The sequence below is a fragment of the Manihot esculenta genome, chromosome 11, assembly GCF_001659605.2.
Source record: "Manihot esculenta cultivar AM560-2 chromosome 11, M.esculenta_v8, whole genome shotgun sequence".
In the NCBI taxonomy this organism is placed as follows: domain Eukaryota; kingdom Viridiplantae; phylum Streptophyta; class Magnoliopsida; order Malpighiales; family Euphorbiaceae; genus Manihot; species Manihot esculenta.
The window spans coordinates 31,947,315-31,959,454 of record NC_035171.2 but is presented as its reverse complement, the minus strand read 5'-3'; the positions used below and the strand labels follow the sequence as shown (position 1 = coordinate 31,959,454).

At 32.0% G+C, this 12,140-nt stretch overlaps 1 protein-coding gene, 1 long non-coding RNA gene and 1 pseudogene across 3 annotated transcripts; 2 read left to right on the top strand and 1 right to left on the bottom strand.

The window, feature by feature from the left end:
* The first annotated feature begins 3,248 nt into the window (after positions 1–3,248).
* LOC122725162 (uncharacterized protein At3g28850-like) lies at positions 3,249–3,933 on the top strand. Its single transcript, XM_043962069.1, has one exon. The coding sequence runs from the start codon at positions 3,586–3,588 to the stop codon at positions 3,931–3,933; it is 348 nt and encodes a 115-aa protein (XP_043818004.1). The 5' UTR covers positions 3,249–3,585.
* Positions 3,934–4,113: 180 nt separating this feature from the next.
* Positions 4,114–12,140, bottom strand: part of LOC122725160 — a 21,100-nt pseudogene continuing 13,073 nt past the window's right edge.
* Positions 9,120–12,098, top strand: LOC122725166. 2 transcript variants are annotated; one of them, XR_006352624.1, is made up of 6 exons: positions 9,121–9,381; positions 9,495–9,635; positions 10,879–10,912; positions 10,996–11,134; positions 11,794–11,865; positions 11,958–12,098. It is a non-coding gene; the product is annotated as an uncharacterized LOC122725166 (long non-coding RNA). The 2 variants fall into 2 exon arrangements; XR_006352625.1 differs by lacking the exon at positions 10,879–10,912 and having other exon boundaries at positions 9,120–9,381.

Genomic DNA, 12,140 nt, shown 5'->3' with positions numbered 1-12,140 from the left:
ATGTGCTGCATTGCCATTTTTTCCCGATTGGCTCCATCGTTTTTGCAAATATTAATATTAAAAACCCATAAATAATTAATTACCATAACTTCAAATCTTTCCAAGCAAACTTGACTATATATATAATTACTTTCCTTCATATTAAATCTTAATTTAGAATAAATATTTCATCTCTGAACATCTTGAAACCAAGAAATTAAAAATATTACCATGTGCTGCATTGCCATTTTTTCCCGATTGGCTCCATCGTTTTTGCAAATATTAATATTAAAAACCCATAAATAATTAATTACCATAACTTCAAATCTTTCCAAGCAAACTTGACTATATATATAATTACTTTCCTTCATATTAAATCTTAATTTAGAATAAATATTTCATCTCTGAACATCCCGAAACTAAGAAATTAAAAATATTACCATGTGCTGCATTGCCATTTTTTTCCCGATTGGCTCCATCTTTTTTTGCAAATATTAATATTAAAAACCCATAAATAATTAATTACCATAACTTCAAATCTTTCCAAGCAAACTTGACTATATATATAATTACTTTCCTTCATATTAAATCTTAATTTAGAATAAATATTTCATCTCTGAACATCCCGAAACCAAGAAATTAAAAATATTACCATGTGCTGCATTGCCATTTTTTCCCGATTGGCTCCATCGTTTTTGCAAATATTAATATTAAAAACCCATAAATAATTAATTACCATAACTTCAAATCTTTCCAAGCAAACTTGACTATATATATAATTATTTTCCTTCATATTAAATCTTAATTTAGAATAAATATTTGATCTCTGAACATTCCGAAACCAAGAAATTAAAAATATTACCATGTGCTGCATTGCCATTTTTTCCCGATTGACTCCATCTTTTTTTGCAAATATTAATATTAAAAACCCATAAATAATTAATTACCATAACTTCAAACTTTTCCCAGTAAACTTGACTATATATATAATTACTTTCTTTCTTACTAAATCCTAATTTAGAATAATTATTTCATCTGTGAACATCCCCGAAACAAAGGAATTAAAAATATTATCATGTGCTGCATTGCTATTTTTTCCAAATTGGCTCCATCGTTGACTCGCGGTTGTCGAAGCCGGTCAAAAATAACCTTCCTGGTTATCAACAATTTTACAACTGCAGATAGTGGTGAAAGGATCGAATCCACAGAGAATTGATTACCTATTTATTTTTCTCAACAAGACCAATAAAATGAACTGAAACAATAATAAATTAAAGATGAGATAAAAGACTGAAAGTGGGATCAAATGAGATAAACTGGAAGCAGAATAAAAATAAATTGCAATAAAAGTAAAATGGGGGGGGTTTGAGATTGATTGTAGTAACTAATAATGAGAGTAATAATAGAAAGCAAATAGTTAAAATAAAAGAGGAAATCAATATGAGAAAAGCCTAGTTGAAGATATGGATCCACTTTGGTTGTTTGGGTTGATCATTGAAACTTAGATTATCTTGATTAGTTCAATAGATTAGTTATGGGGGTGGAAGACGCTTCTCACCACCATGTCTCTCCTTATGATTAAATTAATTAGGGAACGTCCTCTAATTAATTACTAATTAACAAATTGCCAATGAACGTCTTTGGGCCATAGGCATCAAAACAATTGTCAATTGCATAAAGAAATAAAGAGATCCAATCCTAGCTATCCAAACGTATGGAGATAATGCTAGATCATGCAATTTTCTTGGGTTTTATCCCAAGTGTTCTAAGGTCAGAATATTTCCAGCAATTACGGACTAAAAATAATCCCAACTAACAATCAATTAACTTTGCAATTAAAATCAAGTGGCCAATTTGATCAAAACAACAAAGTAATCATATAATTAAAGCATCAATTGCATAAATATTGAACAAAACCAAAGACAATAATTTATGTTCAGATCTCACAACCCATTAAACAACCTTAGTTTCAACCAATCCTCAACTAGAATTAAAGATTTCAGCCTCTCATGGCTGAAACAAAACTAAAAATAAAATAAAAGAAGAAAGGTAGAAGAAGAGATGTGAATTTCGTAGGTGTCTCCCAAGGAGGGCTTAAGGACCATGTAGAGGCTCCTTATGTGGCTTTTTATAGTTGAAAAGTGTTGCCCTAGGTCATACTTACTGCCCAAGAGGTATTTTCTGCCCAAGTTATGTCTGAAAAGGAAAGAATCGCATTTTTCGGCTTCAGAAGGAAGGCTGCGCGCGAATGCTTTGCGGAAAGAAGTTGGTGCGTGCGGTTTGGTCTCAGAAAGGGAAAGAGGCGCAGATTGTGCTTCCTAAATAAGTTTAGATGCTGACCTTACTTCCTAATTAGTGTAGAGGCTGCCCAAGATGCTGCCCATGTGCAACTTGCTGCCCAAGTTGTTGCAGAAAAGGAAGGTGGCGCGCAGATGGCTCTCAGAAGAGGAAAGCGTGCATATTGTTTCTGAATAGGAAGGATGCATGAATTTTGATCTTTAAAGGGGAAGATATGCTTGTCCATACATTTCTTTTTAGGTGGAGCCTCTTTTGAAATTTGAATATTGAATGCAGAAGAGGAAGAGTATCTCTTTGAGATCTTGCTGCCTAAATAAGAAGATATGACTACAGCAGTGTGTGCACATTTTTGAACAAGGAAAGAAAGATCTGCAATTTGAATTTCAAATAATCTTCTGAGTGAGTTTTCCTTGTTTGCTTTTGCTTCTGCACTTTCCTCATTTGAAAACCTTCCTTTTCTGAAAACTTTCATTATTTGGCACTTTTTGGCAGTTTTAAGAGCATTTTCTCCAGATTGTCTCTTTACACCTAATATCTGCAAAACATAATTAAACCCACAAAATTAAGTAGAAAAGATGTAAATAAACATCAAGAACATAATGATAAAATGGACTAAAATATGCTCTATCAATCGTTTTTGCACATATTAATATTAAAAACCCATAAATAATTAATTACCATAACTTCAAATCTTTCCAAGCAAACTTGACTATATATATAATTACTTTCCTTCTTACTAAATCCAAATTTAGAATAAATATTAAGAATATCTAATATTTTTAAAGACCTCCGAAGATTTTTGATCAGACACTCCATTGTTACAGTTATAGAATCCCTTTCTTTCATAGCATCAAAGGCCCAGTCCAGTCCTACTTTATAATCCTAACTAGTATCATGTCTCTTCCATTCTCTCTCTCTCTCTCTCTAATGTGGCTAGAGTGGCTGAGATCACCAAGTAGGGCTCACACCTCCCCAAGACAGCCGCAGGAGCCACCTTCACCAAGGTACTTCTCCTGCTCATCTTTCAAAGATATCAATGCCATTCTCTTAGAAGAACAAAATGGATCTAAATCCCAACCCCAAACCCCCAGAAGACCCTCCATTTTCCACCGCGCCTCCCCACTCCACGGCCACCACGGCAACCACTCTAAAACATTCATAATTTCACCACCTCCTAACCAGGATGACCACGAGATCATCCTCTACTTTACCAGCCTCGGCATTGTCCGCAAAACATTCGAAGATTGCAGAACCGTCAGATCAATCCTCCGTGGATTTCGCATCCCAATTGACGAGCGAGATTTGTCCATGGATGCCGGGTATCTCGACGAGATACAGATGATCACATGTTCTAAAAAGGTTAGGTTACCTGCAGTTTTCTTAGGTGGGAAGTATGTTGGTGGGGCCGAGGAGATCAAGGAGATGAATGAGAGTGGTGAGTTGAGTAAGCTGATTGGTGGGTTACCCTTTGTAGGAAACAATAGTTTCTGTGATGTTTGTGGAGAGCTGAGACATGTTCTTTGCGCACAGTGCAATGGCAGCCATAAGATCTACTCTGAGAAGCATGGGTTTACGACCTGCACATCGTGCAATGTAAACGGTCTGGTTAAGTGCGGCCTATGTTATCCCGTGAACCGGCGGCGAATGTCAACTTAGCCCTCTATCCACAATAGAAAATATAGAAATAAAATAATATTAGAATGGAAGTAGTAGCTGTTTTTTCTTTTGCTTATTTTCTATTTTAGAAAAAAATAGAATACAGGAAAGTGGGGACCTTCCTATTTGGGTTCTTATATTTGATGGGATTTGTTTGATTAGATGTTTATAGACTTTTTTTTTTGGCACAGATGTTTATATACTTAGCAGTAAGTGTTTGATGGTTTATGAATTATTTGTGAAACTTGTAAATCTTTACTTGTTGATTTTTATTTATTATTTTTCTAACAAGTCCCTTTGATACTATTTATGGCATGTTAATTGAATTTGTGGGCCACTGTTAAAAATAAAAGTTAGGTTTATTTAGGAAATCATGTTAATCTTGACAATTTTAGTTGTATAATTACTTTTGAATATCATAGAAACTCAACACGCCTTCCAGCACACTATTTCATTTTTTATTCTGTACCAAAACCCAGTGTCTCCATCATCAGAAATTGGAATAATCAAGTCAATAAAGAAAGGTTCTTAAAAAAGAAAGGTTCTTAATAATGTAGTCTGAATTATTTCAAGCTGGATTCTCTAGTTTGTGACTATCCTTACATGTCCCTTGTCCCGAGAAACATCAAAAGCTGAACGGCCATGACTATCTGCGATTGTGGGTCAGAACCCATCTCAATTAGCATCTCTACCATCTTATGGTCACCATTTGCCGCTGCTCTATACAGTGCAGTCCTGCCATCTTTGCTCTTAGCATCCTTATCTGCACCGGATTCCACCAACACCCTAGCGCACTTGATATTCCCTCTACCTGCCGCCAAATGCAACGGTGTCCTTCCTTCTTTATCTCTCAAATCCAATGGCCCAAAACTATCCAATGAATCCAAAACTTCGTCCGTCCGATCAAATGCTATTGCCACGTGCAGCTCGCTCCAGCCTTTGGATTGCCACTTTGCGTCCATTTGATGAAAGCCCACATCATCCGCTTTCGCCCGTGCGTCAATCTTCAACCCAGCTTCAAACAGTAAGTTCACCATACCCTCAGGGTCAGCCAACTCAGTAGCAACTCGAAGGAGCGACTCAGCCTCTCTCGGTGACAACTCAGAAAGTATCGACCTTTGCCTCTTTATTATATTCTTCACAGAGTTAACATCCCCACTGCTGACAGCGTGCCGGAGAAGAAATGGACCGACGAAGGCAACCTTGAGCTTAAAATCTTGAGTTGACCAGAGAGGAAGGGAAGAGAACCATGAGCTGAGAGAATCGGGGTTAGTCAAATCGGATGAATTGGGAGGAAACGGTCGGAGGGAGATCGAGGGAAAGAGGATGGGAGATGGGTTTGTGGTCTGAGTATGATTTGAAAGATGGTAGAGGATGAAGGAGGGATAAGCCCAGTTGGTGGATTAACCAGGAACTTGTGCGGCGATGAAGTTTGGACCTTGAATGCTATTGGGGTAGTGGCGGAGAGAGACCTGAGGCGGACGTTGGCTCGGCATTTGGAATTGAGCATAAAGTCTAGACGAACCTCTGAGTCTGATACTTCGATGAGCGGCCTCTCCATTAATGGAGATAGAGAAGTCAGAAATGGGGAAATGGCCTGTATGTTGTGATGATTAATGAAGAGGAAAGATATTAGTGTTTGAGACGATGCATGCACGTGATTCTGTGGGACTCATGCATGGGTGGCCAATTTGGGTTTGTCTTTGTCCCTAATGTATTAAGAATTAAAGTATAATTACATAATAATTAATTTTTTTTATAAGTTAAAAAAATATATTCCCTAACTATTTTTATTTTTTTAATACAATTGATAGCTAAATATCTTATGAAACGATATAAATTAGAGATTTGAATAAATAAAATATTTTTGAATATTTAATTTGATGAAATTTTATTACAATGAATTTGAATAAAATATATAATTAGATTTAAAATAGTTTTGATTTAAATTCATGGTAGACTTGCTTGGATTTGGATTTTTCATATTGAATAATCATTATCTAAATTTATTTATATAAATAATTAATTTAATTAAAATATATATTTTATAATAATATTTATAAATTTTTATATGTTTTCATTTAAAATTATATTATAAATATTTTATGAAATATTAAGTTTTAAAATTAAAATTATTAATTAAAAAATTTATTTATAAATTATTAATTAAAATTATATAAATATAGTATTAGTTTGAGTCATAATAATTGATTTTAGAATGAATTTAAATAATTTAATATAAATTTTCATCGTATTTGAACGAGTTCAATTATTAAAAATATTAACCGATTTTGCATAGGGTGGTTTTTTGTGAATGTTCTTTCATTATTATTTTAGAGAGATGAACAATGAAATTCATTTTATATCATTTGTTAAATCACATCATTGTTTATACTTTAAAAATAAATAATTAAATTAAATATAAAATAGTTATATTACACATTTTATTGATGTTTGTAAATGTTTCTCTCATAAATTTAGTTTTAAATATATTTATTAAAAACCATTTTAGTTTTAAAAGTTGACTCATCAAAATCCGGTTTGGATAGATTAGTGGTGCACAAGTTGAACCAAAATGGAAAAATTAAAAGGAGAAATTTTTAAGTGAATTAGATTTATTATGAAGTTAATAGATATTAAAGGCACTTCGAGGCTTAGCCTGGTGGAAAATGCATCCTAATAGACTTGAGAGGTCTAAGGTTCTACTCCCCCAACTCGTATTTCAAAAAAAAAAAAAGATATTAAAGTGAATTTTATTTATTATTTTATAATATAATTTATTATTTATAATTTTAAAAATTTATTAATCTATAATAAATTGGATCCAAATATATACTTCCCATCAAATGTAGTTAAAAATAACTCAATTTATTGATTTATTAGTTTATAAAAAACATTTTCGTCAATTTTATAGTAAATAATATTTTATTAATAATAATATTAGCCAATATACTAATATGTAGAATGTTTTCGGGTGAGCATTTATTAAATTTTAAAAATTAAACTCTATCTTATTTTATTTTGTCAATTTTATAACAAACAACATTAAAAAAAGTACGAGATAAATTTAAATATTGTATCATAAAAAGCTACTACTCAATTTAAATAAATAATGTAATGCATGGTGGTCAATTTAAGGTCAACGTGAAAGATGAAATTAGAGATTTACGCCCATATTCTAAAATTCTTAAATATTGATTTCAATTCAACGATTTCATGCAAAAAAAAGTGACATACATCAAATTTTAATTTGATTTAAAGAAAAATAAAACAACTTAATTAAATTGATGTTGATTTTATTTTAATTTTGCTTCAAAACCTAACAGATTACTATTTAAATTCAAAATAAAAACCGAACCATGACTCAATTGGGAATGTAATTCCTTTTGTTTGCTCCCCATTTTCTAATTTTTAAATGTGAGTCCATACTGATAATTCTCATTTTTCAATAAAATTTTAGGTGTAGCCTCACTTATTAAGGACGGATGATTATTCATATAAGCATATGGATAAGATTTGATGATAAGAGTCTTTTTTCTGTAATATTAACCGTTTTATTAAACTATTAACTGATTATTCACCTTATTTAGTAGGGAATAGTAGTTATGTTAGTGATTAGTTGAATATAAAAGATAATTTTTTATAATTTATTTTTTTAATCACTAAATCAAAATATTAAGCATTAAGAAAAAATTATTACTTAATTTTTATAAAAAATTTTAATTTTAAAAAATATATTAAAATATTTTAAATATTTTAAAAAATTTATTAGTAAATGATTAGGTTAATTTTATTCATTAAATATTTTACTATTTAATTTTTATAATTTTAAAAATTTATTAATTAATATTTTAGATATTTAAAAAGTTTATTAATTAATTTTTTATATTCATAACATTTTAAATTCTTTTATAATATTTAACCTTAAAATTAATAAAAAATAATTATTATTTTTTAAAAAAAATATTAAAAATATTTTAATATATTTTTTAAAATTAAAAAATTAATTAGTTTTCTTATACCATATACACTAAAAAATATTTTTTTTCCTTACTAAGATGGAAGTAGCGGGAAGAAACCACTGTGATCCTATGACATCTTTTATTCTAGAAATGATATTAAAATTTCAATAATGATTTCTGAGTTGTTCCTGCACATGCATTTGCTCATACATATGGCACAATTAAGTTCTATAGTCGTAAACAGAATTTATTGGAGTTCTCCACATTAGCTGAGAAAAATTATTTAGGGATTGGCAGATCTCAATGCACCCCTCTGGCTACTGGTGAATATCCCCGAAATCAAGAAATTAAAAATATTACATGTGCTGCATTACCATTTTTTCCTAATTTGCTCCATCTTTTTTGCAAATATTAATATTAAAAACCCATAAATAATTAATTACCATAACTTTAAATTTTTCCAAGCAAACTTGACTATATATATAATTACTTTCCTTCTTACTAAATCCAAATTTAGAATAAATATTTCATATCTCTGAACATCCTCGAAACCAAGGAATTAAAAATATTACCATATACTGCATTGTCATTTTTTCCCAATTGGCTGACATCTTTTTTGCAAATATTAATATTAAAAACTCATAAATAATTAATTACCATAACTTCAAATTTTTCCAAGCAAACTTGACTTTATATATAATTACTTTCCTTCTTACTAAATTCAAATTTAGAATAAATATTGAGAATATCTAATATTTTTAAAGACCTCCGAAGATTTAAACCAATGATGAATCAAGAATTTGATCAGACACTCTATTGTTAAAGTTATAGAATCCCTTTCTTTAATAGCACCAAAGGCCCGGTCCAGTCCTACTTTGTAACCCTAACTAGTCTCATGTCTCTTCCATTCTCTCTCTCTATATATAATGTGGCTAGAGTGGCTGAGATCACCAAGTAGGGCTCACACCTCCCTGAGACGGCCGGCGGAGCCACCTTCACCAAGGTACTTCTCCTGCTCATCTTTCAAAGATATCAATGCCATTCTCTTAGAAGAACAAAATGGATCCAAATCCCAACCCCAAACCCCCATAAGACCCTCCATTTTTCACCGTGTCCGGATCGCCTCCCCACTCCACCGCAACCACTCTAAAACATTCATAATTTCACCCTGGTTAAATTATGAATGTTTTAGAGTGGTTGCGGTGGTGGCAGTGGAGTGGGGAGGCGCAGTGGAAAATGGAGGGTCTTCTGGGGGTTTGGGGTTGGGATTTGGATCCATTTTGTTCTTCTAAGAGAATGGCATTGATATCTTTGAAAGATGAGCAGGAGAAGTACCTAGGTGAAGGTGGCTCCGGCGGACGTGTGTGAGCCCTACTTGGTGATCTCAGCCACTCTACTGTGTCCAAAAAAGTTAGGTTACCTGCAGTTTTCTTAGGAGGGAAGTATGTTGGCGGGGCCAAGGAGATCAAGGAGATGAATGAGAGTGGTGAGTTGAGTAAGCTGATTGGTGGGTTACCGTTTGTAGGAAACAATATTAAAATTAAATTTAATAGCGTCTGTGATGTTTGTGGAGGGCTGAGATATGTTCTTTGTGCACAGTAATGGCAGCCATAAGATCTACTCTGAGAAGCATGGGTTTAGGACCTGCACATCCGGTCTGATTAAGTGCGGCCTATGTTATCCCGTGCAATGTAAACGGTTTGATTAAGTGCGGCATATGTTATCCCGTGAAGCGGCGAGGTATGTCAACTTAGCCCTCTATCCACAATAGGAAATATAGAAATAAAATAATATTGGTGTTTTTTCTTTTGCTTATTTTCTATTTTAGAAAAAAATGGAATACAGGAAAGTGGGGATCTTCCTATTTGGGTTCTTTTATTTGATGGGATTTGTTTGATTAGATGTTTATAGACTTTTTTTTTACCACAGATGTTTATAAACTTAGCAGCAAGTGTTTGATGATTTATGAATTATTTGTGAAACTTGTAAATCTTTACTTGTTGATTTTTGTTTATTATTTTTCTAACAAGTCCCTGTGATACTATTTCTCCTTTTTTTTCTCTTTTTCTTTGTTTTTTGCAAACATAAGCGATTTCTAATTTCTATTACATAAAAGGAAAATGCAGTATTTCAGTCATACACCATACCTATTGAAGAATATTCAACATAAAAAAAACAAATCATGGATAGCTACTATAATATGCTTTAGAAAATATCATTGAGAAAATTATTAACTTAAATACATATTAGTCAAATTTATAAAAAAAATTAATTTAAAATTAAATTTAACATGCTTTATTATAAAAATTTGAATAAGTAAATAATTTTAATTTTTTTTTTTAGAATGGGGATTAGAAATTGAGAGACTAGAATATGAGAGTTCTATCAAATTTACTTAAATGCACTTACCATATTAAATCTGTGAGTCCAATTTTAAATTCTTTATATATATATATATATATATACATTAACATATCTTAAACGATCATTGTTTTTTCTTATTCCGATCCTTGACGGGATGAGCCGCTTTACTTTTGTTGACTCTTAAATTAATAGGGACAACTATATTTTCTTATTTATCGATAGTTAATTGAAGCAGATAGTTTCTCATGGAGAAGAAAAAATAAGAAGTTAGGTTTAAAAAAGAGGAAAAGGCGAGAGTATCGAGTTATAAAAGGAGTACAGAGGAAAACTTACATTATTATATATATATTATAAAAACATGTAGAAGCATATAAGAAAATTATTATATGAATTGTTAATCTGAGAAAAAAAGTCGTTAATTAATAAAAATATTCTGTGGTAGCTCGTTAAAATTTTAATTAAAAAATAATAACGCTAGGAGAGAATATTTTTATTTATAATATTTTTAATTTGAAAAATATTTTAAATATTCCTAAAGATTATGATGTTTATTTTCTTCTCTTTTTGCTCCTGGAAATTCATCAGATTTAGAGTTCTTCTTCTCTTTTTGCTCTACCAGAACTTTATTTTCTGCTGGTCGCTCAACGACGAAGGTATATAGCTACATATGGTTTTCTGTTTGTTTCTTGGGAAAGTGGAGAAGAATGGTTGGTGAAATTTGGTGGTCTGTTTGCAGGTTTAGCGTTATTGAAGTTTAGAGAAAGAATAGTGAGTGATCCGTACGACGCGTTGAAGAATTGGAAGGATGAGGATGGAGTTGTTAATCCGTGTTATTGGTTTGGAGTTGAGTGCTCTGATGGCAAAGTTGTCGAATTGTATGTATCTTTTCTCTCTGCTGAAAAATTTTGGCCTTTTGTTTTCGTTTTCTTTTCTGTTCTGATACTGGAAAATTTAAGGGAAAAGTTTTGAGGCTCGAGATGCATTTTTTTGATAAAATTTGTAATTTCTGAAGCTGATTATGCGAGTCAGCGATGAAAAATACATAACCTTTTGGTTTTGGATGGCAAGTTTAAAGTGTGTTCTAGCTATTACTTTGCAGTTTTGAGAAGTCATCCGTTGGTTTCCAGTTTACTTTTTTGGATGACTCTATCAGATCAAAGTAACTCTATTACTATAATTTATGCTGCTTGATCTATGGATTACATGTTTTGTTGATTGCCCTTTTGGCTGCAGTCTGCAGCATTGTGAGAACATTTTTCAAAACTATATCACATCAGGTGCTGCTGTGCCTGGGAACCTTTTGGGTTCCCTGGTGATATGTAAACTTTGCAACTTGAATCAGAATCCTTAAATCGTGCTTTGGTTTCCAAGTTCGGTTTATTTTGATTAGAACTTAATGGAATCAGCTCAGATTGAGTAAAACTTGAAAAGAAAATCAGTGTTACTCTCTTTGTAGTTAATGGTTATTTTAAACGTGATACTACTTGCTGATAAGCTCTCTATTTTATTCTAAAGAAAAATATGTAATATTCAGGAACTTGAAAGATCTTTATCTTGGAGGAACACTAGCACCTGACCTCAGAAACCTTGTTCGCATAAAGTCTATGTAAGTATCAACTAGGCAACATAAATTTACCTTCTGTCCTTTGATTCAGAATTTTTTTGCCTTTGGTCATATGGCTTAATGTTCTGCTGCAGCATTTTGCACAACAATTCTTTTACTGGCATCATTCCTGAAGGGATTGGAGAGTTGAAGGAGTTGGAGGGGCTAGATTTTGGAAATAATAACTTCAGTGGGCCACTCCCTCCTGTCCTTGACAGTAGTCTCTCTTTGACAATCCTGTAAGTTGATAATGTTGAACAATTTTTTTCCTCCATTGA